The sequence below is a fragment of the Schistocerca piceifrons genome, chromosome 4 (assembly GCF_021461385.2).
Source record: "Schistocerca piceifrons isolate TAMUIC-IGC-003096 chromosome 4, iqSchPice1.1, whole genome shotgun sequence".
NCBI classification, from domain to species: Eukaryota; Metazoa; Arthropoda; class Insecta; order Orthoptera; family Acrididae; genus Schistocerca; species Schistocerca piceifrons.
In genome coordinates this window covers 766,460,902-766,486,412 of record NC_060141.1, presented here as the reverse complement: position 1 = coordinate 766,486,412, position 25,511 = coordinate 766,460,902, and the positions used below count along the sequence as shown (strand labels likewise).

The window sequence follows — 25,511 nt, the reverse complement described above, 5'->3', positions numbered from 1 at the left end:
AAACAAAGGTACCCAAGCATCTGTCGGAATCATAAGGTTGTGAAACTGGTGGTTTTTTTTTGGGCCAACTTCTGTAGTACATTGAGCTAAGAGCAGATTTCATCACAAAGTTTGTGGCATATGATTAGACTTAGTAGTGTCACAACTTCAATTTTTCTTATAAATATAAGTGCATGAAGTAGCAGCTCTTTTTTATTTGTTTTTGACTGACTGCAATGAGATGGAATCCTTAATGCCAGAAATAAACACTTTGCTGTATCTTAAATAGGCCATCACAAACTTGTGCAGAGGCCAGCTTTTGAAATGGATAGTACCGCTGTAAGACAATGCTAGTTGATGTATGGCCTAAAAGACCTTTGATGTGCCGAAAGAAACTGAATGGGAAGTCCTGAAATGTACTCTTCAGAGCCTCTGTATCCGCCAATGTGATAATTTCTGGTATTTTAGAATATTCACTGATTCATTCTGATCAAGACATAGTCAATAGTGGCTTATGATTGTAGCCCCAGAAAATAGTTTAGAACACAAAATACGAATTTTTAATGATTTATTTTGAACTACATTAAACAGTGACCAGTGTTTATAAATTTTACACATTTTTATATACATAACAGATCATTCAGTCTTATAATTTGTTTTACATTGCAATAGATAAAACAAGGAAGTTCCTTTATCTCATCACTGTTTGCATTTTTTCCAATACATGGCTGACACAAGTGCTGATTTGCTGAAAGTATGTATGCCATTAGAGACAGGTTAATCAGAAGTGGCTTTCTATATTTACTGGCAGCTGAAATGGATCTGGCTCAATATGCCTTCCTTTCTTTTTGTTCCTTTCTTCCTACTTAGCTTGAAACAATCTTCAGGCACAAACTTAATTTGAGGTCTCCAGATGTGAGGAAGGTAGGTTTTGAGGTTGATCTCGTAAGGTTATCCAGACTACTGAAACCTTCTCTTTCCATTTAGGTGACAATGAAATATTCTGAATTTTTTTGCCCTTTCGTCTGGTGTGTGCTGTTGGATATCTGTTTCTTGCATACACTTCAACGTGACCAAAATCATGATTGCAAGGGAGTCTAGTGTGATCTACTACAGGGAAGTAATGCTGGGCAGATTCAAATCTTTTAGCAGCAATAGGTGAACCTCTCCAAAGCAATAAAAGCCCAACCCTTTCTGCTTCTACTGCATTTATCTGTAATTAAGTGGAGATGTTTTGTTTGAGGGTAAGTTACAGCCAAGTATTTTATTGAGTAGCTCCCATCTTCATATGAACTCCTTCCTCCATCTATCTTGCTTTACAGCTGTACTGTAGTTATATGTCCGTATTGCCTTCTTGTCAACTGCTGGAGCAACTGTTTAAGTATGGAGAACATTTGTTGCATGTCCACTGCTGTTACATGGTGCTCTTTTGGATTCTCTTTACCCATATCAGTTAAAGCCACAGTCATATTTTGCCCAGTGTTGTCCTTTGTGAGCTGCATTTCATACAGTAACTTCTGCTGCACATAATTCTGAGTAATTCATTGTCATTAGAAATATGTCACTGAAAAAGTGTTGCTTTTTGGCAGTTTGAAGCCTATGTTGTACTCAGATACAAAAATTTTTCTGAATGTTCTTTCGGAAACAGTAGGAACATTCTTTTCTTTGTGGTATTCCGAGTGTCTATCCCAAAATAAGGATGTAATTGAGAGATCACATTCCAAATTCATCTTGTTGGGACTCTGTTGACTGCTGTAGTATAATGGAAATGTCGTGTGGCTAGGGCCTCCCGTCGGGTAGACCGTTCGCCTGGTGCAGGTCTTTCGATTTGACGCCACTTCGGCGACCTGCGCGTCGATGAGGATGAAATGATGATGATTAGGACAACACAACACCCAGTCCCTGAGCGGAGAAAATTTCCGACCCAGCCGGGAATCGAACCCGGGCCCTTAGGATTGACAGTCTGTCACGCTGACCACTCAGCTACCGGGGCGGACGACTGCTGTAGTGATTGTTATATTTTGATATGGCAGTGATAAAATTTGTGATGTCTTGTACAGGTCTATCACGAAATTTATGTGGATAGGTTCCATGTTCACCTGAAAGAAAAAGGCATTAGAATTTATATTGTGGTTTCTAACACAAATATTTCAACAATATGTTATTTGGTACAAATGGGAACTTACAGTACATAGATTTGAACTGTGGAACTGCAAAAACCAGCTTTATTTGCTATTGTAAATTCCATTTCCCTCTCGCATGTTTCTGTAAGAGATGAACTCTTAGAAAAGCTTCCTTGCAAATCATGACTTCCATTCCAAATACCTACGTGTTATATGAAAGTGTATCAGCGTTAGATGATGTATTCTTTGTAGTCTTTTTAGGATAGCTACTAAAGGAAGTACAAGTCAACAGAACAAAATAAAATAAATTTATAAGACATTAGCCCCTTTGTACTTACAAAATTGAAACAAACCTCCAACCTTTTGGTACCTACTTTTTCCAGCTCATTGGGTAAGTATTCAAGGTTTCCTATGTCCCTAAAAAGAATGAAAAAGGTTTTCTTCTCCCCCAACGAGTTTAGTATAGTATGTATTCCAGCAAGTACATGGGCTTGGTGTAGAGGCTGCCTGAAAAGTGTTGTTGTTTGTGGAAGACACATACTGCTGACCAGCATTATTTAGTTTTCATTTTTTCCATCCAGTTCTTCACTTTCTTTTTCTTGAAGATTTTGATTTCTAAGGTGATTATTCAGCTACTCTACATGTTTCAAACTGCAATATGAAGAGCAAAATGGTCTCAGAGCTTTTGTAAGATGTAGCCATATGCCACGCAGAAAATTACAGACCACGTAAATGAAATTTGAGAGAGAAACATTTTTATAAGTCTGTTGTCATTAAAACTAAATTATTACAGCATTAAACAGCCACTGAAATATGCCCATGAAGCTTTCTCATTAACAGAAAAGACTGCGATCAGATGTGTGAATAAAGTTAAGAGAAACAAAGTTACAAGCCACGGAACAATGGTTACCAGCAATGAACACTTTTCTATACTTACCAAAACATCATGTGAATTGGAAATGTAGTTTGATGGATGCCAAGATTTATCAATGTCAGTATCGAAAGGATCAGGCTCCTCGTTTCCACTAGCGTCACTTGCAAATAGTCGTTGAATATGCATTGAAGTTTCTCACGCTCTCGAGCTGTCAGCCGTTTTGGAGTTGCTTGTGACTGTGTATATTCTGGAAATATTTACAGATTACAAAGTATAGAATGCCACACCATCTGTTGCAAATAGATGGAACTTTTGTAACAGAACATGAAGGCGGCATGGTTAAGAATCTCACAATATGAAAAACTCAATTTCGAAAAAATGTGGCTTTTGCCTATATCTCTCTGACCCCTTCAGTTATACACTTTCAACATATCACTTTTGCAACATAAACCATGCACTCTGTAATCTTCACTATCTTTTGCTCGGGCAGCTTTGCATGGAGCACCATGTCTGTCCAAGTCATCTGGAACAAACAAAAAAGAGCAAGCAAGCAACCAGCAGTGCGAGGGTCATTCTTCTGTAACTAGAAGGCGCATACATCATATATTTATTGTTCCTGGTTTATGGATATACAGATGTTGTCTTTCCTGTTTGAAAGAGTTCCTCTCTACTGTTCAGCGTCAGTATTCTTCTCGGCTATTCATGGTGTAAACCGTAATTTTTACAAGTAGCACAGATGTGTAGAAAGACAAGCAATTTTTATACAGGATACTTGTGGTACATAAAGTTGGGGAAACTCTCACAAATTGGCCTAGGAAAACCACCCAAACTACAGTGCATACACAGTGTGCAATATTTTCAGTGTTCTCTCTCTCTCTCTCTCTCGCCACACAAACTATTGGTCCTAGAGAAAAAAAAATTAATGTGACCTTTTTTGTAGGAAATGTAATGTATGGTAGTTTAATTTTGTGTTGGTATATGTTTTCACTAGAGACTGCAGTTTACGAATAAGTCAAGAAAAAAGTACCAGTGTGGTGTTAAAACATAGCCCCACACTCGCTGCCCTCCAGTCATGCCTTTTTCTTACCACTGTGTAAAATTTTGCCACTACATGAATTATTTACCATGTCTGATCTCTTTTGGTCTTTGTTTTCTGGGCTGTTATCACACCACTGTCTGCTGGATTGTCTTGGGATCAAATTTGCAATACATCTAACAGCCTTCTTCTGAAGCTTCACTAAATTATGTGTATGCATATGTGCTCCATTTCCTTAGATTATAATCCAATACAATAAGAGGAAAGTCTAGGTAGAACGTCAACAATCATGAAAGGATAGATCGCTACTCGCCTACTGAGGTGGCACGTCGAGATGCACAGTCTCAGTGAAAATACTGTTACACACTAAGCTTTTGGCCAAAGCCTTCTTCGGAAAAGAAAGAAACACACACACACACACACACACACACACACACACACACCTCACACACCTCACACACACACGACTGTGATCTGTGGCCACTCTGGCAAGATTGCATCTCTTCTGTTGAACAGAAGCAGCAGTCAGGAGTGGGGCAGGCAGTGGGAGGAATAGTAGAGATGGATGGTGGAAAAAAAGAGCAGTTGTGGGAAATGCAGGGACTGGAAGGTGGCAGGACAAGTCTGCCAGGGGCAGCATTGGGAGGCTTTGAGGGGAAAAGGGGGGGGGGGTCATTGGGAGTGGAGAGAGGAAGCGACTTGTGGGTGTGTTGGCAGAGAGCAGTGCACAATGAGGGTAAAGGGGACTTGAATTGGAAGGAGGTTATAGGAGACAAGGGGGACAGAATCTGTTGGGTGGAGAGCAATAGGCTATCAGAGGTTGAGGTTGGGATAATTTTGGTAGCAGAGAATGTGATATAACTTAAACTCCCAGTTGTGCAGTTCATGAAAGCTGGTAGAGGAGGGGAGGATGCAGATGGGCCAGGTTGTGAAGCAACTATTAATAACATGCTTGATTTTAATGGCTGCTTCACAAGCCAGGCCATCTAGATCCTCCTCTCCAACACAGCTTTTCTGAACTGCACAGATAGGAGTTGTCCTTATAACGCATGCTCTGCTACTGAAATTATCCAGGCCTCAACGTACTCACACCCTCTACCCAACAGTTTCCGTCCCCTCTGTGTCCTCTAACCTCATCCCAATTCACTCTCCTCAGCCTGATTGTGTGCTGTTCTCTGCCAACATATCCACCAGTCTTTTCCCCTCTCTGCTCTTCTCTTTGTCTGCTACCTGTTCCACAGCCTCTCAATGTTGCCTTTGGCAGCCTTGTCCTGTCTCCTAGTCCCTGCACGCTCCGCCAGGCAGCACTCTTCTCTCCTCCTACCCATACTCACCCTTCTGTGCCCCACTTTCGACTGCTGCTTTTGCTCAGTGCAAGAGTTGCAGTCTGGCCAGAGCATCCGGAGATAGTGGTCGCGTGCGTGCACTCGTGTGTGTGTTGGGGGGGGGGGGGGGGGGGGGGCATATATGTGTGTGAGGTATGTCTGCTTGTGTGAATATATGTGTGTTTTCGTTTCTTTTCTGAAGAAGGCTTTGACCGAAAACTTTGTGTGTAACAGTCTTTTTGTTGTGTCTGCCTACAACTCAACAGGTCATCTTTACGGTGAGTAGCAAACTAACCTTTCATAACAATATAATAAGTGATAGTCTAGGCTATAGTATATTGTTAGCAGCATGTCTGTATTTACTGTCCTAGACATCCTCCTCATACAAAAGCTGCTAGCTCCTTTTTTTAAGCATATGTTGTTGATATGATCCGCCCATGTCAAATGTGTATCAACAGTGATGCCCAAAAAAATGGTGACTCTCCACTTCTTTGAGAAATTAATTACATTGTCCAAGACAGATATCGTTACTCTTTCTGATTTATTTGCTTGTAATTGTGTGTGTGTTGCCTCGTGTGAGTGATCTTGCTTGATTGTAAGAATAATTTTTATTTTGCAGGAACATCATCAGGATTGGGGTATAAAGTAGTTCTGCAATTGCTTGCATTCCAGAGCCCTTTGTTGACAGTAACAGCTATTCCAAAGGCAATGGAGCTAATGAATTCATATCAGAACAGACAGTCCATTGGGTTGTCAATTTTGTGGGCTATTGGGCTTGGGGGCATCAAGGATTTTGCAGCAGGCGTGAAAGGTGACATTGCTTTTTCTTTTAATTTCATTTTTGAAAAATCTGTGTTGAAAATGCATATAATTGACATGTCAGTTATAAAATTTGTCTGAGGTCCCTAGTCCTGTAGGTTACTATCGTAACATTAAACAACTCAGACAGAACGAGTGGCCATATTTATTTCCAGGAAGTAAAATTCCAAGCGCTTCCAACAGAAACATTTAATATCAAGATAAACTATACTTAGCGTCCAGAATTGTTGATTCCTTTCTCAAGAAGGAAAGAGAGAGATGTTGGAAAGGAGGTGCAGTTTGAGAGGGGCCTACCTCATTCTCAGAACAGGTGGGCTCCACTCAACCTTAGTTATGTTTGTCCCTCCCTACCTTCATACCCTTCTACACCCATCCCTCCTTCCTCTCCGAGGAAGGAACTAACAGTTATAAAAGCTAGATATAGTCACTTCCAATATTAAATGCATCTTTTGACAGCATTTAGCATTTCACTTCCTGAATGCATGTGATGGGCAACCATTCTGTGTTGTTGTAATGTTAAAGTTTTCTTAATGAATTATTCTTTTGCTGTATTAAATAAATGCACTCATTTAAATTTTAGCTAGTGTGCATAAGTATCAACTAATTTGTGACCAAGACCAAGGATGTACCCAGTGAGGGGCAGGGAATTATAGTTCCCTCCTCCCATTCCCCGTCCCCTCCTAGGAAAAATTTTCAAAAACCCAACTCACATTCTGTCTACAGACAAATCAGGTCAGTATTAGTTTGAAGAAATCCAGAATATGTTATGGATATTGACTAGTAGCAGGTGTTCGCAGATCCATTTGTCATGGAATTTAAAACCATTATTCACTACAAATCTAATATGAGTTGCCACTTCACAATTTGTTCTGTACAGTTTATTCTTTACCTTCTCTTGACTAATGATATTACCTAGGATATTTTTTGTGGATGCTTTGAATTATATAAATTTTAAAAAACTGAAAACAGTTCTTTGTTGTTAGCAGCTTTCTCTTGTTAGTAAAACAGTTATGGTAGTGGAGCACCATTTAGTATCAAGCAAAGAGAGCTTGAAAAGTTATCCATGGCAGAACATTTCCCAGAGTATGGACATAAGATACAATTTGAAAAGGTGGGTCACAGCTCATGCATTGACATATCAGCACACTGTTATGAAGGAGGCAGTTGAGATCAGAATAAATTGCAAATTTTTTTAATTAAGACCAGGGCACACACACTTAGTGAGGCATGATGGTGGGCTTTGGACATTGAAAAGAAGGAAAGACAGATACTTGATGCTTGAAGGGAGATAGAAGTGGCAGTTACAAATGCGGCACTTGCTCTTCATGCCAACTGATGTCACTCGGCTGGAGCTGCCAAGAGCTGTCCAGCTTGCCTTCCCGTGCATGCATAACATGAGTTCTCCTGTGGGATGTTTCAGGTGCTGCTGTCATGCCTGTATAAATGGAAAACTGTACCTACCCCCACAACCAGTAGTTGTTTACTCCCAATGATGATGATGATGATGATGATGGTGATGATAGCTGTCAAAAGCTCAAGCATTTTATCTGAAGTAACTCGGCTTGAAAACTTAGAAGGTTTTACTGGATCAGCTGAGTAGTTGTTCAAGCAAATGTTAAAAGAAACAGTGCTGTGGGAAAATGCAAATTTCATACAGACCTTTTTCTTAGACAATTTTTTACGTTTTTCATAAACTCTACAACAATGCATCAAATTACTTCATTCAACTTATGGTATTGAATCACCTTCAGAAAATACTTTTTGCAGTTGGTTTGAAGAATTTCATCATGGTCATGCTTTTGTCAGCATTGAATTTTGTGAAGATCAGTCAAAATTGGTTGCAGTTAATATGAAATCAAACTCTTGACACTTAGTGTAATGCAGAATCCATAGAGCACTAAGGTTGTTATGTTTACAAACAATCTGTAAAAAAATTAAAAGGCAAAAGCACCATTTGCATGCACAACTTTTTATTTTGTGACATAAGTTACAGCTGTTTATTTCATAGATGAGCTAACCACCACAGCAATTTCATACAATTTTGCAAAGATATTTAATAAAAGACATAATCAAAATTACGAACTGCATAAAAAAAAATACTTTTTAGCCTCTCCTCTCCCCACCCCCCCCCCCCCCCCCCCCCCCCCCCCCCCCCCCCCCCCTCCTCTTCCTCCCCCGCCTCAGTGTGGATCTCTCTCAATTATGTCTGCTAACTTGGAAGGGATTTCACCACATGTACTAATATTGAAACTTTCTGGGGCATTTGCAAAGTGTACATATCCTGGCTAGTTGGCAGCTGATTAGATGATTTTGACTCCTCATGTACACAATCGATAGGAAGAAATTAGGCTTTATTGAGTTGATCAATAGAAATCTTAATCTTTACTCTTGATGGTGAAGAATGTAGATAGATGTTGACTCATTTCCTATGGTCATTCATATGGTTGTGTGATTCCACTCTTTACTTGTCAATTTTAACAAATACATGGCTTGTACTCGTAAGATCTGTGTGGATTAAATGAGTTTCTTTGGATTGTGGGAATACTCCGCCAGCTTGAAATGAGTCATCCTTTTCTTCAGTGTGATGATGAAAGTTTGAAGACCAATATCCATTGTGATATGAGGCTCCTGGATGAAATCTCTGAACACCTTCAGTATAGTACCATACAGCATTTCTGCTATTGTACAACTACTTTCTTTCTGGAAGAAACAGTGAAGGCCAAGTAGAATTGTGAGTACTATCCCATTTAGCTGTAGTGTAGTCTCGTATGGCATTCACCAGCATATAGTTAACTTTTACATTTTTCCGTTAGCTTGTGCATGGCAGGCATTCAGTGTTGTCGATTTACAGCTACAGGTATTTGTGCAGGCTCAAGATATACTAGACTGAAATTGTTATTAACTGTTTTGGCTTCCCAAATTTGATCATCCAGGATCTTAAATATTGTTGTCACTGCTTTAACTGCTTCAGTGTTTCAGAGGTGGATAACTTCTATCCAAAGGTGAATCTGCCTGTAAAACAGTAAGTAATTCCATCAGAGGGCAATAAGGATACATGTCAGTGTGTAAGACTTTAAAATGTTCATCGACAGTGGCGAAATCTCCAATTGTTGATTTAGCATAACTTGAAATTTCGCTCTCCTGGCTAGATGCACGTACCTTATTCCATTGCTGAAAATCCTTATTTAAATTTGGATGGAGGAATTTGAATGATATTAACTTTACTGAAGATCTTGCACTTTGATGAGCCATTTTGTGGTAATATTAAACATTGTGAACTAATATTGTTTGAGAACATATGGATCAGCGGTTTCAGTGACCTGTCACACAACAGTGGTAATCCACCAGGGGTACTAAACTCTGTAAATTTCAGTTCAGTGTTGCAACTTGACTTGAGACACATTGATGTTCCTCACCTTTTCTTCTGTGACAGCTATTTTGTAATAATCCACCATCTCTGATTCTTCCAGCCTAGATAGATGGTCAATCACTATATTGTATATGTCAGACACAATGCAACTTGATTGTGAACTAAGAAATATACTAGAGACAACAGATTTGGAATGGTGAAGGCTTCTCCTTCTTCTGTTTGATGCAAAATTTAATGAGCCTGATCTGTGTAGACATAAGATGTCCTTCCTTCGAGTAGATATTTGAAATATTTTATGGCTGAATATGTACTGAGAGAAGTTCTTGTTTATAAGTTGAGTAATTCTTTTGGACAAGAGAAAACTTCTTTGAAAAGAAACCAGTATGTTTCCACATTTCATCCTATTTCCATTATAGTGTTGCTCTTGCAGCAAAGTTTTACAAATCAACTTACTTATAGTGCAGCTTGGGCTAGATTTTCATTACATTTTTCAAATTATTTTCTTGATTCTGGAGTCCTGTCAATTTTCCTTTTGTCAGTCTTGTTATTCCCCTCCAGAGAGGAGAGATTCATTTTGTACCATATGTTCTAGGTGACTGTGATAGAAGTTAAACATGATGAGTGATGCGGCTGAAAGTGCTGGGATATGCGTGCAATTATTTCACATATCGATGGTAGGCAATGAAAAACCTCATAACTCCACTTAGTTAAATTCTAGAGCGGAACCAAAAACAATTTCTTGAAAAATAGTACAAAGTGATATAGATAAAGTTCTATATGTGTAACTGTATAGCAGAAGCCTAGTTATTGACAGATTAGAAAAACCCATGCACTTTCAAATCTCTCTTTGATCACAGAGTTACTGATAACTGGAGGTATGAGGTTGTCTCAGACAGATGGAGCTACAAGGTTTTCATTGCATACCATTGATATTATGGATGAGGTGTCTGTAAAATGGTTATTACTCTTTCCTCATCTGGTTTGGTTCTTTCTGACGTAATGGTGTAAATCAAGAAACTTGTTTTTTGAGTGCTGAACAACTTCCCAAGATTAATTCTCGGAACATAATTATCAGAATATAATCTGTGAAGACAAAATAGAAATCAAATCCTTGCATTACTTCATTGATATGTGCCAGGTGCATTCCTCAATCCAAATGGCATGAAATTAAACTCATATAGGCCAAAAGGAATGGTGATTACTGTTTTGTGTTTTATCCACGGTTGCTGCAGTTTCTGGAAATCAGGGAATTTCAAACACATCAGGGAAATCGGGGAAGTATCAGGGAATTCTGAAAAAAAAAAATACTGGAAAATGTCATTTTCGTCTCTGTAGATGAAATGGTTTGTTAACTGAAATGTTATGCATCATTGCTGGCTGGGTGCAGCTGAGTACATGCTCCACCTCCTTATTTCCTCATTCCTACTGCTTCTCCCCTTCCTACGACTCCCCTCAACTTGCAGTCAGTATTGCCACCAGTTCTTTCCACTAGCCTAACGGCTGCCGACAACAGGCAGGAAGGCGTGAGCAGTGGTTTGTTTGGATTTGATTCTCAGAAACTGTAGATGCAGTGGCTGGAGGTGGTGGCCATGTGTGCATGAGTTGTCTCCGAGTGATTGTGTGAATGTGTGTGTGTGTGCGCTTGTTTTCTGACAAAAGCTATGGCTGAAAATTTTGTTGTGAGAGTGTGATTGTCTTTTCCAAGTGCCTGTCTGTGGCTCAGCAATCACCTTTAATGGTGAGTTACTACCTATCCTCACTATTATTGATTCTCAGAGTATTCGCACAAGTTATAGCTTGCATAAACTGATCACCACGTTCTCATTTCATCAACATGCTGTCTGTGGCTCTTGAACAGCTGGCCATATGAGTGGATTTCCATGACGAGCCAAAACTGCAGGCCGTTTCTGTGGGTATCTCTAATGGATCGGGCCAGCTGATCTGAAGCCATTTGTTTCCCACTAATGAGCAGACCCTGCTTACCAGATCTAGTCTCACCAATCTGCCCGCAGGCCGGGTCTGTGTGGCATAATGCAGCAGATTTTCATGGCTTATGCATGGACCCAGGATGGACGATGAATTTCAGTAATTGCAAGTGTCTCAATGCATGTACATTGTATAGTGTGGTGTTTTATAGGCATTTTATTTGTTATAGTATGTTTTGGCATTTCAAAAGTAGTCTACATGTTGGAAAGTATGGACATTAAGAAGAAGAAAATTGTGTCAGTTGCTGGCACTATGTATGCTATGTACTCATATATTTCTCAAAAGAAAAATCGCACAATACCTGTAGAATAATAGACATAATACAGTGGGTATTAACTGGCTATAATGAACATAGCAGAACCAACATCTTATTGATGGTCACCTACAGTGTTGGTTTACACAATTCTTCCCCACCTTAGACACTTCTTTTAAGAGACCTACTTTTTTCTTAGGTTATTTTTGAAATCAATGATGGTATTTTGTATCTGTCTTGTGACTCCAAGGAAATGCATATTTTTGTCACCAAATGTGTTTCTTTTATTGAAATAAAATAACATCAGTGGTCTTAATGGAACGCATATGCCATTTGGCTTGTTGTCTCCATCTAAAAACATTTCATTACAAAAAATCTTGATGTGAGCACTTAAATTTTTGCTCACACCTGGAAATGCCATCTGCTTGCAAGTTTTTTTTATTAGATATTTCATTATTTACACTATTATTTCTTGTACTATAGCCACAAAGGCAGATTGTCAACTTATTTCTTAACATCCCTCAAGGTCTCAAAATTTGTCAGGGAAGAATGCTAAAACTTGTCTGGAAATCAGGGAATCTCACTTGGGGGAAATTGTGGCAGCCCTGCTACCTTCTCCTACAAGTGGGAATTGTTAATAACCTATTAAGTGGTCTATATTAGAAAATGCTTATTTATTATGAAGGGTTAAATTAACATCACTCATTCATGGAATTGGACTTTGGTCTGGGAGGTGGCAATCGTTTGGACAGTGATAATCTCCATAAGCACACCAATGGCCATCTGGTTGTCTGCTGCGGCATTCACTCAAGTATAAGGTGATCTTTTTTTTTAAAGAGGCTCCTTGGGAAAATTTTATACTTACATTACTGATCAAAATTACCAACTGTTTTATTGAGATAAAGCATCTACCAAAATAGTTAACATTATATGTATTCTAAACTTATGTAATTTATTGATTGTCTACAGTCTGATAATGAAAGGAGAAATAAAATAAATGAAAAGTGCCTTAATTTTTATTTGCACGTACTTTTTGTTTATGTCTCTGTAGTATCGATACTTTTAATCAGCTTCATCATTGGTATCACTATCTTTATTTAGAAACCTATTGGAATTTCTTCCTTTCTGAACACTGCATATGCAGTAGTTTTTGAATCCTTTCATAGTAGATTCACTTTAGATTTGGCCTCTTGCAGTAAGCCCCTGCTTGGATACTGAGGATTTCTTTAACTTTCCCCCTGGTATGAGAGCAAGGTCTTTATGAAGAAGCCACTCACCGTCACAGGTGAATCTTAAAAGACTACTCTAGAGCTACCTAAGTACAATTTGAGAAAACATAGATTTTCTTTTTACAGTACTGTATAATAAATAATCTGAGACATTAACTTCATTTGTGTGGCCAAATTGTCTGTAGTTAATACATAAATATTGAAGATATTTTAAATCCATCTTTGTGACTACAAGAAAATGAATATTTTGCCATTAAATGCTTTTCATTTTATTGAAATAAAACATCGCCAGTTGTCTGTAATGAAATATATTTACAATTTAGCATGCTTTATAAATCAAAACACAATTCTTTACAAAAGATATTGATTTTACTTTAGTATTTTATATGCAGTTTTTGCTCACATCAAGGAATAGCTTCCGCTTGCACGTTTTTGAGATTTACTTTGTTTGGCATTGCTGATTCCAGCCGACTTCCACATTGCATGTGGTGCTGCAATATGTTGTGTTTTACAGCAAGAGATATATAGTTGTGCAAAACACTATGGAATTAGGCCGGATCAAAATGCCAGATAAAGGAATACCTCAAAAACGTCAAAGCAGATGACATTTCCTAATGTGAGTGAAAATTGGACATAAAATACCATCAATAAAATTAACATCCTTTGTAACAAACTGTTTTTCAGACTAGAAAGCAAGCCACATTGTAAATCTCTTTCAATATAGATCATTGATGGTGTTTATTTCAATAAAACAACATGTGTTTGGAGACAAAATATGAATTCTCTTGTAGTTGCAGAGACAGGTTTTAAAAATGCACTACTCTGTTCTGTTCTTTACAAGCCTCTTCTACTCTGAATAACTGCCACAACCCACATCCTTTTGAACCTGCTTGTTGTATTCATCTCTTGGTCTCCCTCTACAATTTTTATCTCCCCACACTTCCCTCCAATATTAAATTCGTGATCCCTTGATGTCTCAGAAAGTATTTTATCGACCAATCCCTTCTTTTGGTCACGTTATATCACTAACTCCTTTTCTTCCCAATTCTGTTCAGTACTTTCTCATTGGTTACATGATGAGACATTAGCCATCCTTATTTTATTCATGCTGCTTGCGTAATGTTCAGTGATATGATTGGCTGATAAGATCACATGTGCTGTTCTGTGGCTGGCTGACAGAAGCAAATCAGAGCTGCCATTGTTGTTTCATATGCCATACTTCAATATTTTGATATTTGTACTTGCGTATTACGAAAGTACACAGTTTCAGTGATATTGCATTAAAGATCTCTGCAAAATGTGTCATTTTTAGTACAACTTGTAGTGCTAAAATAGCAGGAAGTCCTACTTTGATATGTAAAACCTTCATCTAATGAATTGGCCAACATAAAAACTATTATCTCAGCAGCAATAATTCAATCTGCGAATGTAAGGTGACTGTGTGTTTTTCAAATGGCGAATTTGTGAAAAAACACATCTTGTAATCATGTAAATATGGTTCATTTAGGGATACGGTACATGTAGAGGACTAGTCCACAGCACTTTGCACAGCTGAATAATATGGTTTAACATTTACTGGAATTCTTGCTTTACAATTTGAAATTTGTGTGGGTCTAATCTATGTAGAAAACTGGGGACCACTAGATGTTGAGGTGTAATACCTAACATGATGTTTAATATTTTTTAGCATAACACAGGGTTTTATTATATCTGGAGTGTTCTTTATGATTTCAGAAAGTTTACAGGAGACATGAAAGGAATTAACTATTTCAGTCATATTTAGTCGTAAAGGTTCAGTGATAACCTTGAAAAATATATACTACTGGCCATTAAAATTGCTACACCAGGAAGAAATGCAGATGATAAACGAGTATTCATTGGACAAATATATTATACTAGAACTGACATGTGATTACATTTTCATGAAATTTTGGTGCATAGATCCTGAGAAATCAGTACCCAGAACAACCACCTCTGGCCGTAATAACGGCCTTGATACGCCTGGGCATTGAGTCAAACAGAGCTTGGATGGCGTGTACAGGTACAGCTGCCCACGCAGCTTCAACACGATACCACAGTTCATCAAGAGTAGTGACTGGCATATTGTGACGAGCCAGTTGCTCGGCCACCATTGACCAGATGTTTTCAAATGGTGAGAGATCTGGAGAATGTGCTGGTCAGGGCAGCAGTCGAGCATTTTCTGTATCCAGAAAGGCCCGTACAGGACTGCAATATATGGTCGTACATTATCCTGCTGAAATGTAGGGTTTCGCAGGGATCGAATAAAGGGTAGAGCCATGGGTCGTAACACTTTTGAAATGCAACGTCCACTGTTCAAAGTGCCGTCAATGCGAACAAGAGGTGACCGAGACATGTAACCAATGGCACCCCATACCATCACGCCGGGTGCTACGCCAGTATGGCGATGACGAATACACGCTTCCAATGTGTGTTCACCGTGATGTCGCCAAACACAGATGTGACCATCATGATGCTGTAAACAGAACCTGGATTCATCCAAAAAAATGACATTTTGCCATTTGTGCACCCAGGTTCGTTGTTGAGTACACCATCGCAGGCGCCCCTGTCTGTGATGCTGCGTCAAGGGTAACCGCAGCCATGGTCTCCAAGCTGATAGTCCATGCTGCTGCAAACGTCATCGAACTGTTCGTGCAGATGGTTGTTGTCTTGCAAATGTCCCCATCTGTTGACTCAGGGATTGAGACATGGCTGCACGATCCGTTACAGCCATGCGGATAAGATGCCTGTCATCTCGACTGCTAGTGACATGAGGCCCCGTTGGGATCCAGCACGGCGTTCCGTATTACCCTCCTGAACCCACCGATACCATATGCTGCTAACAGTCATTGGATCTCGGCCAACACGAGCAGCAGTGTCGCGATACAATAAACCGCAATCACGATAGGCTACAATCCGACCTTTATCAAAGTTGAAAATGTGATGGTACGCATTTCTCCTCCTTACACGAGGCATCACAACAACGTTTCAACAGGCAACGCCGGTCAACTGCTGTTTGTGTATGAGAAATCGGTTGGAAACTTTCCTCATGTCAGCATGTTGTAGGTGTCGCCACCAGCGCCATATGAATGCTCTGAAAAGCTAAACATTTGCATATCACAGCATCTTCTTCCTATCGGTTAAATTTCGCGTCCGCAGTAAGTCATCTTTGTGGTGTAGCAATTTTAATGGCCAGTAGTGTAGTTGCGTAATAAACTTTTTGTATGTTTAGAGTTACATGTCCACAGTACACTTGAAATCCCCACACCATAGTTCTGTAGCAGACTACTAGAGTTGCTAAAGCAAAATGCCACAGCCTATTAATACAGTGCGATATTGTTCGGGAATTTGTTTTAGGAAACCGAGATATGTTGCAGCTGCGTCGTGCCAGCCCAGAAGGTTCAAGAAGTCATTTGGATTGGCCTGACACAGGTGCATCATTTCTGATGCTGCCGAAAACAAATTACTCCACATTATTCTACTTTACAAATGGCCTGAGTCCCTTTGTTTTGGCTGTTCTAACAGAGTGCCATAGTACTGGGGTGCATGTACCAGGGCTGGGTCCATGTAACTAAAAAATTTCATAACTTCATTTTTTTGAAGTGATGGTTAAAATTTTTACGATCCCTCTCATACATGTTACATTTCCTTTCACCTTCACCTGAATTTTTTAATCAGTCATTTGTTCTTAAGATTGCAAGATCTTTTCACTTTCAACTGAATTTTGTAATCAGTCATTTGTTCTTAAGATAAACCAGAAGGTGAAAACTATGAAGAAAGTTGATGGCTCTGATATGCCTTTAGAAATATCTGCGATGATAAATGTCCATAGAAAACTAGGCTTTAATTTGAGATCAAATTCAGCCCTAGCTTGGAAATGTAGAGCCATTCATAGTAAACATTTTATATCCGGCAGTTTTTACATGGTGGGTTGCCCCCCCCCCCCCCTCCCGATCCACTTATCACTTGTAATTTTTTGACAAACTTGTGATAATGGCAGCCTATAACATCATCTGTGGCAAAATATTTGGCTGCTATTGTATCTGCTTCTTTTTTTTTTCCTGATTCTGCCATTCACAGGCCTGACCACATTTTTCCTGGCCTACAGTCTGCACCAAAATGAAAGTCTCCTGCTCCTACTGTGAGAATGTTGTCATATCTATTTTCTCTCAGCTGAAATTCCATTTCATTGATTTCCATGTTGAGTTTATGGGTCTGGAATAAAGGATCTACAAATCCCAAATATTTTCAGCAAAGTGTGGTTGTAGTTGCTCTACTAAATAATTAAATTATATAATATCTGTTGTTGTGCTGATGATTTGAGAGTCTGCTTCAGCTTGGAAAAACCAAATATCAGGTTTTTCTATCTAGAATGGCAGGAGCTTCGTGGTGGCCTTGTCCCCTTGAGCTTTATGTGGAGCAGCAGAATTTACATTGGCAGTATTCATAGCTTTTTTATTCTTCTGTTGTATCTTCTTCGCCACATGTAGCTGTTCGCGTTAGATGGATTTATTCATTATCTTTAGTGATGTTTTTGTGCAAAATTTAATAAGTGAGTACAGTGATTCCAACACTTTAATTGCATAACATTTTTAAACATAAAAGAAACAGTAGAAAATCCACGATGAAATAATGACAATATAAGAAAAGGACAGATTGTTACTCAACATGTAGAAAAGATGTAGGATCACAGATAGGCATAACAAAAAGACTGGCAAACAAGTAAGCTTTATCCAAAAAGACTTTCGTCTGAAATAGACAACATAACACACACGCTCAGACAAATGCTTTTAACACACACACGACCACAGTCTCTGGTTGGCAAGGCTTGTTTAACAATCTTTTTGTAATGCCTATCTGCGACTCAACATCTCTTCTATATGGTAAGTAGCAGTCCATCCTTTCCATAATAATGCCCTTTTTAAAACATATTTAGATGAACTAACTAGCAGAACAGTTCCATACAATTCTGCAAAGATATTTAGTAAAACAAATGAAATTATGAATTGGTTGAAAAAATAATTTACCGTATAGTAACTGTTTTCAGACAGAAATTTGATATAGTCATATGAGCTAAAAATGAAGCAGCAGTCAGCTGTTTGGGCATTCCAAGATGAACCAAAAAACAGAAGAGATTATTTCAAGAAAGATTTTCAAGAAATAGACTGATTTTTTTTCTATGGCTACACTAGACATGTTGCAACCATTGCTTTAGCAGTGGTTGTCAGACTGTGGCCCAGTTAGTTGTTTATTCGGTCTGCCATTCTCAGCTGTTTACAGTAACATGAGCTGACAAACCCGGCAATGCCTGTGCATTCATTTTACCAGTTTTCTATTAGAAACAAAAACAAAAAATGAACTGTGTAATATTGAAAAATTTCATTCCATGTATTTGTGAAAACACCATTGCGGTGTTGATAATTTTGTAAATGTTTCTATGGCAACACCTCATCAATGCTCTATAGACGACCACAGTTCTTGCCTGCAGCTGTTTGCAGTTCACAGTTGAAAACTGTCAAAATCACTGCCTGGTTTCAGGGATTTCCTTAAGCTGACTTGACTGTAGGAGTGTCTTAGTAGTAAAGGATAAATTTTTTAAAACTTCATCCATGATGTAGCACTTTTCATGCATATCTCTTGAACTGTCTGTCTTACAATGATATACAGGATGTTTCAGAAGAATGACCTGATTTTGGATGGTAATGATTATGAAACATGGGACATGCCGGCAAGGAACTGTGTGTTGTTTGAATGGGTGTGACTATGGTTTCAGAAAACCTTTTTAGACATCAGTCAATGTGTCTTCTCAGTTTGCAGTCAGAAGGCATTTTGTGTGCTGCTGTTTGCAAAGAGAGTGAGTGAGCGATTTGAGTCCAATGTGCTTTACATCAGTGTTTTGGCATTCATCCACCTGCAGCCTAAAACATGTCTCATTGGTATCTCCAAAGAGACAGGATGCATGTGCAAAGGTGAGAGTCCAGGTCAATCTTGCATCTGATGACACAGTGGAAAGAAATCGGCAGACGTTTAAGTGAAGTTCACAAAAGTCTACGCGCCGTGCAAGCAGAGCGCTGCCAATGCCGTGAACGACTGTCTGGCAAATGTCCAGGTGTCATTTGGTCTATAAATTGGCACAGCAACATATGTCAGTTTCTTGGTGGCACTCCGCATCAGTGCTGTATAGGGCACAAGGGGCTCGAGACACTGCCCAGCATTCTGTGCCTCCAGAATCACCAGACATTGTCCCCATGCAATTTTTCCTTGAGGGCATATGTAAGGGAAAGCGTGTTCATCCCCCCTTTACCTTGTGACATAAAAGAAATGACCAGATTAACAGCTGCCATAACCTCTGTAAAGCAGATACATTGTGTAAAGTTTGTGACAAATTTAGCTGTCGTCTAGATGTTATTAGTGGAACTGCTGGCGGACACACAGAACATTTGTAATAGTGTAGCTAAAACTTCATGATTTTGAAAGTATTTTGCAATACATCCCATGTTTGTAGTACATTTTTATCAGTAAAAATGGAGTTTTGAATCAGGTTATTCTTTTCAAAACACTCTGTTTTTGTGTAGGTACATTCTGCGACATAATGTGGCTGCTGTCTGTGAAATATGTTGTAAATTGATTTAGTAGTAAAGAAGTAATAATATTTAAACGTCAAGCAAGATGCAAGTTTTTCATGCATCTCAGTGTTTATGACATAATATGTCTTGAACTATGTGTGGTGCCATGATACAGTTTTGTAGGTGCATTTAGTGTCTGCGAAATTTTTTGCGAATAGAGTTACTAACACAGAAGTGATAACTTTAAGCCTCATGCACAGTGCATCAGTTCTCACATATCTAGTTGTTCATGACATCACGAGATAGCTAGGTGGTTCTTACTCCCACAATTGTTGCCTGACAGTAAGGGATATGTGTCCCAAGTTTAGTTAAAATCACTGCAGTGGTTTAAGAGCAGATGCGGAAAACACACACACACACACACACACACACACACACACACACACACATTCATTTTTGTAATATGTACGGATTCATCTAGCAGCTAATAACCCAATCTAGAAAAGTCAAAAGCAAGTTTCATAAGAGTGTAGTTTTCCTGTTCACAAAAATACTTACAGAAGTAGTAATAGTTCTAGGTGGTTGGTTGATTAATGAATTCTGCTATTAGTAGTGTGGCCACTGTGGGTTTAGAGGACTTGGGAGGGGGAATGTTTTACAGTTTGTCTTCCAGTGCAGATAACTAACGGACTTGTGCGACTCGTACTGGGCAGGCGCTATGGTATAAATTTTGCATGGAAGTAAGATGTATTCATGAATGCACATCATAGAGACAGTCATCTTCAAATGAAGTACTTATTTTTAGCAAGGAAAATTAATTTTTTAAGGCTGTTGTAATGCAACACAGTTTTTAATTTATTAAGCTTTGGTGATGACTTCTCATATTCACTGGTACATTTCAATATAAGTACAAATACTATCATGAATCAAAATCATTTGCGCACATAGTAAAACTAACATCACTTCACCACACAACAGTAGTATCACACCACACAACAGTAGTATCACAACTGTTAGATCACTATTGGTGGAAGCAATATGAAACGGAGGACAATTGACATGAAGTGTTCAAAATGATGCCAACTTTTAACAGCCAGTACTTGGTAGCTGTTGGGGAACTTATTGCACCTTTACTAATGTATTGGGGGCTCATAACATATTAATTTACATAGGTTACCAGTTATTAACTAGAGCGGTACATACATGGCCCAAGATGTCGCCCCACAATGCCAGTATTGGCTTGTGGGGGGGGGGGGGGGGGGGGAATTGACAACCACTGCTTTAGAGGATGGAAGAACATTTAAGGCTAATCGGTATACAATAATTTGTTTGCTGGCAGCCATTGATGAAACCAGCAAGAAACAACCGAACACGTCGCTTCATTCTTTGTCATAAAAAGTCAGGTGTCAGACATCTCATAAAATAATTTATTAGCTCGCAGAGAAAAACATCCATCAAATAAATGTTTTCTTGTCCATATTCACTAGATTTATTCATGTAAGAACTTCTTTTTGTTGTCTCAAGTTGAACAAGAAATGTGTGAACAGTAATTTTCACCACTTCATGAAGCAGTTAAACTCTTCCCAAACCATGTAATTGAATTAACAACATTAGAGCAGAAAAAATGTATCCGGAATTGGTTGAGATGCATCCTGGCGTGGAGAAGCAGTAAGCTTTGCTGGCTAGTGTGCTGCAGGTCACAAGTTCAGATCCAATCACCAACAAATATTTGTTATTTAGGTTCTCGAAATTTTTTATGTTCATAATGTTTCCGTATTCTGGAATATTCAGATTTGTATGAATAGCACTGCTCTCTGTCTGGGAGGCAGTTCTGTTTTGTCTGTATATTGTTGTCTGTAGTAGTAAAGGTGCTTTCAGTGGTAATGTTGGATTTCATTGATGATCCTGTTTTTGGAACATGAAGTTGATTGGGGCAATGGTTTGCAAAACAAGGAATTTATGTGTTAAATGAAGTTTTGCTTTCATTGTTATGGAAAGCTTAAAATGCAGGCTTACCTGGTCAGGAAGGGACAGCAAATGATAAGGTGAGAGAAGGGTAAAGAACAGCAGAAAATGGTGGGAAGAATTAGGGAGTGCGGATAGAGAACAGCAGCTTACAAATTTGTAATTGGCACAAAAAAATTATGTTACCGTGCTGCCTCAGATTTGGAAGAGTTTCAGTTAAATGTAGGCATAGCGAGCCTCACCAGGCTTTTAGTAGGAATATAATTGTTTCAGTGTAAGTAGGACTAGGAGGTAAGTCGTGTTGCTCAGTAGTAGTTATGAAAGTGGTGTGAGCCAGCTATTAGGTCACAAACTTCTCAAATGCAAGTTTGTACCTTATCCCAGTGGTAGAGAACATAGGTCTGTTGTGCAAGAATTTAGAGTTTAGGTGTGAGTTCCTCCTTAGCGGATAACCTGTACTAAATGTACTAAAACAAGTCTGATAAAATCAACTACTACATACACCTCTGAAAGAAGTTTTCACTACCATCAAAATAAATGTTCAAGTAATTGTGATGAAATCAGTAGTAAAATAGTCAGATATTGTTCAGCCGAGCTTTGTAATAATACATTAAGAGAACATAATTATCTCTCCCTTCAGGTTTGTATTCACTCACCCTCACAACAGGTGTCTCACCCGGACCCTGGGGTCCCTTTTAACCATCCCATAACTATCCCTCTTTCCTCCCCGAGGAAGGAACTATTACATTTGAGAGCTAGGACAGGTGTACATTTATTTGTCTATTGATGGTACTATACATTTAGCCTCATAAAGACCAGCAATTCTGTCTCATAATTTATTAGTTTTCTTGACTGAATTTTCATGTTATTTTCTCTGTGAATCACAAAATAGTTTTGAAATTTCATGATTGTAGGTACATTTGAGAGTAGTCAGTACTCATTATATGGTACTTTGTTGTTGTTGTTGTTGTTGTTGTTGTGGTCTTCAGTCCTGAGACTGCTTTGACGCAGCTCTCCATGGTACTCTATCCTGTGCAAGCTTCTTCATCTCCCAGTACCTACTGCAACCTACATCCTTTAATTAAATTGATATGTCCATCTGTTTGGCGAGGTAGGATGGGAGTTCAGTTTTTCAAGGGGAAAAAATGGGGGTGGGGGGCAATGTGTGTTGCTCTATAATCCCGTGCCCTTTAGTGGGTATTCTCTTGACCAGATGGAACACTGAGAAATGTGGTAATAAGTAACTGCCTTTGTCTGTCTTCATGGAAAGCATTATCAGATTCTCAAATAGCACCCTTTCATGCCATCCTCAGAGAGAATCTTTGATCAATCTGCTATGAATAGACAAACAACGGTGTATTAATTTAAGTAAACTGATAAAATAAGAAATGGAATAAGTTGCTGTTTGTCACGTACAGGCATAGAGTGGCAGACAGGCACATTCAAAATCCTTTGTCAAATATAGATAAAATGCCTGTGCACGAGTGTGCGCACATACACATTTGAACAAGCATAACTCATACACACGGCTACTGTTGTCTTCAGGCGCTAAGACCTTATTAGCAACCAGAGACAGTTGCGGCCGTGTGTAGGGAGGGGGGGGGGGGGGATGACACATGTACACATGTACGTGTGTGTTGAGTAGTAGTCAATCCTATTTCGTTAGCTCCTGTTCCATACTGCTGGATTCCATCTCAGGCTTTCCTTAAGAAAACAAGAATATGTGGCATTTTGATTCTCTCCTTAGCTTGGCATTATTTGGTGTTTCGTAATTTGTTTCTTTGTTGCAGTGTGGAAAGGTGTTATGTTGCCTTTTATTGAGATGCGCAACTACACTAATTATGTGATGGGGTACGCTAAAGATTTATTTACACGGAAGGCAGCATCTCGGGTTGTTCTCAGTGAAGACCAGTTTTTTAGTATTTTAGATGTTGCTTACAACCCAAAATTGAACATTCCTGTGTCACTTCGGCAAGAATGTGCTGTGAGCTTAAGGGTAAGTACTTTTCCAAATTTTCATAGGACATGTGGAAAGTAAAGATCTTTGAGTCATTCTGTAAATAAAACAAAATTAACTGTGGCTTCTTGGGATCAGGAAGAGTTCTAGCAGAGCTAATCAGATTCAGTTAGTGAACAGTCGTATAAAATATAGAGATATTCTTGAGAAACACACACAGGTAATTGTTGGATTTATTACAGTAACTGTTTGACTGTAGGAAACAAGTTAGGACCAGGGAAAGAGAGAAACTTTACAGTTAAAAGCCCTGACCTTCACATTATTATGTTCCACAAAACATGTCTGAAATACAATAATGTGAGGTGTTGGGAGGCCATACCAAAATGGTGTAAGAAATAACTTCCAGTATAAATCTGTCACTGGGATAATACACGACTTCCTCAGAACTAGCAAGCATATATTATACGAGTGATTGTGTCTAGAGTGATTTGTGTGTGTATTATGAGGTAAACATTGATATCGAATGTAAATGGCATTTTGAATATCGTAATAATCATTTAAGTGTTGACCAAATTCTTGGTGTGTATCCAGATAAAGATATTTGATAAGTGAGAATTATTTCTTCTACGATTTCTAGTAGCATTTGGTTCTGTAAATTTGGTATACTTCTGTTTAAAATGACTTTCCATGTAATACAAACGTGTATTGATAATGAAACTTCGCAGCCCACAGCCACATATAGAGCACAAGCTTTTGCAACTGGAAGTTGAATCCAGAATGTTGTTCTACTTGCATTCTTCCATGAAGCTGTTGTGATGTTTTGCAACACACTCATTTTTCCTCAGCCAGTGATATTTTTTGTTGAAAGGACTCGCAAATCTATCACTGAAGAGTGAAATATTCTCAGGAGCTTCATCTGCTGCTGGTGGTTAAGTATTATGTAAGGAGGGATCCAGATATTGAACCATGTTGTTAGGAACTGAGCTTAGGAGAGTTGGAATTGAGCTTGGACAGTGTGAATTATGGATTTCCATGATTAACACTTGGAAGTTTGCTTGTGTACTTGAGTCTGTTGATGAGAGTTGTTCATTTCTGGTGTTTTTGTTAGCAGTTCTCCAGACAGAAATATGGCAGTGATAATAAGAGGAACAGTGAAAGAAAATGAAAGTTCCATCACATAAAAGATAGAATCTGGTCTTTGTGTATTGAGGGAAAATGCAAGAAGCAAGTGAAGCACAATGTATGTAAATGTCTGGACTTTTTTGTGTGTTGGGTTTGAGGCTTGTTGCAATATATTCCTTCTATACATCATAGAAGATAACACAATTGGTAAAACAGAGGTGTGAAAATCCAGACAGCAACAATGATACAAAAAAGATGATACACTGTGTGATCAAAAGTACCTGGACACCTGGATGAAAATGACTTACAAGTTCGTGGCACCCTCCATCGGTAATGCTGGAATTCAATATAGTGTTGGCCCACCCTTAGCCTTGATGACAGCTCCCACTCTCGCAGGTGTACATCAGTCAGGTGCTGGAAGGTTTCTTGGGGAATGGCAGCCCATTCTTTGAAGAGTGCTGCACGGAGGAGAGGTATTGATGTCGGTCGGTGAGGCCTGGCACGAAGTCAGTGTTCCAAAACATCCCAAAGTTGTTCTATAGGATTGAGGTCAGGACTCTGTGCAGGCCAGTCCATTACAGGGATGTTATTGTCGAGTAACCACTCCGCCACAGGCATTATGAACAGGTGCTCGATCGTGTTGAAAGATGCATTCGCCATCCCCAAATTGCTCTTCAATAGTGGGAACCAAGAAGGTGCTTAAAACTTCAGTGTAGGCCTGTGCTGTGATAGTGCCACACAAAACAACAAGGGATGCAAGCCCCCTCCTTGAAAGACATGACCACACCATAACACAACTGCCTCTGAATTTTACTGTTGTCACTACGTGTGCTGGCAGATTTCTTTCACCGGTCATTCGCCATACTCACACCCTGCCATCAGATCGCGT

At 39.0% G+C, this 25,511-nt stretch overlaps 1 protein-coding gene across 1 annotated transcript in view; it reads left to right on the top strand.

Moving 5' to 3' along the window:
• Nucleotides 1–25,511, top strand: part of LOC124794944 (transmembrane protein 214-B) — a 154,356-nt gene that overhangs the window by 13,361 nt on the left and 115,484 nt on the right. The window contains exons 4-5 of the mRNA XM_047258658.1: nt 5,957–6,148; nt 23,334–23,539. Coding sequence (XP_047114614.1) covers nt 5,957–6,148; nt 23,334–23,539 — 398 coding nt within the window. The remainder of the gene's footprint in view (nt 1–5,956; nt 6,149–23,333; nt 23,540–25,511) is intronic.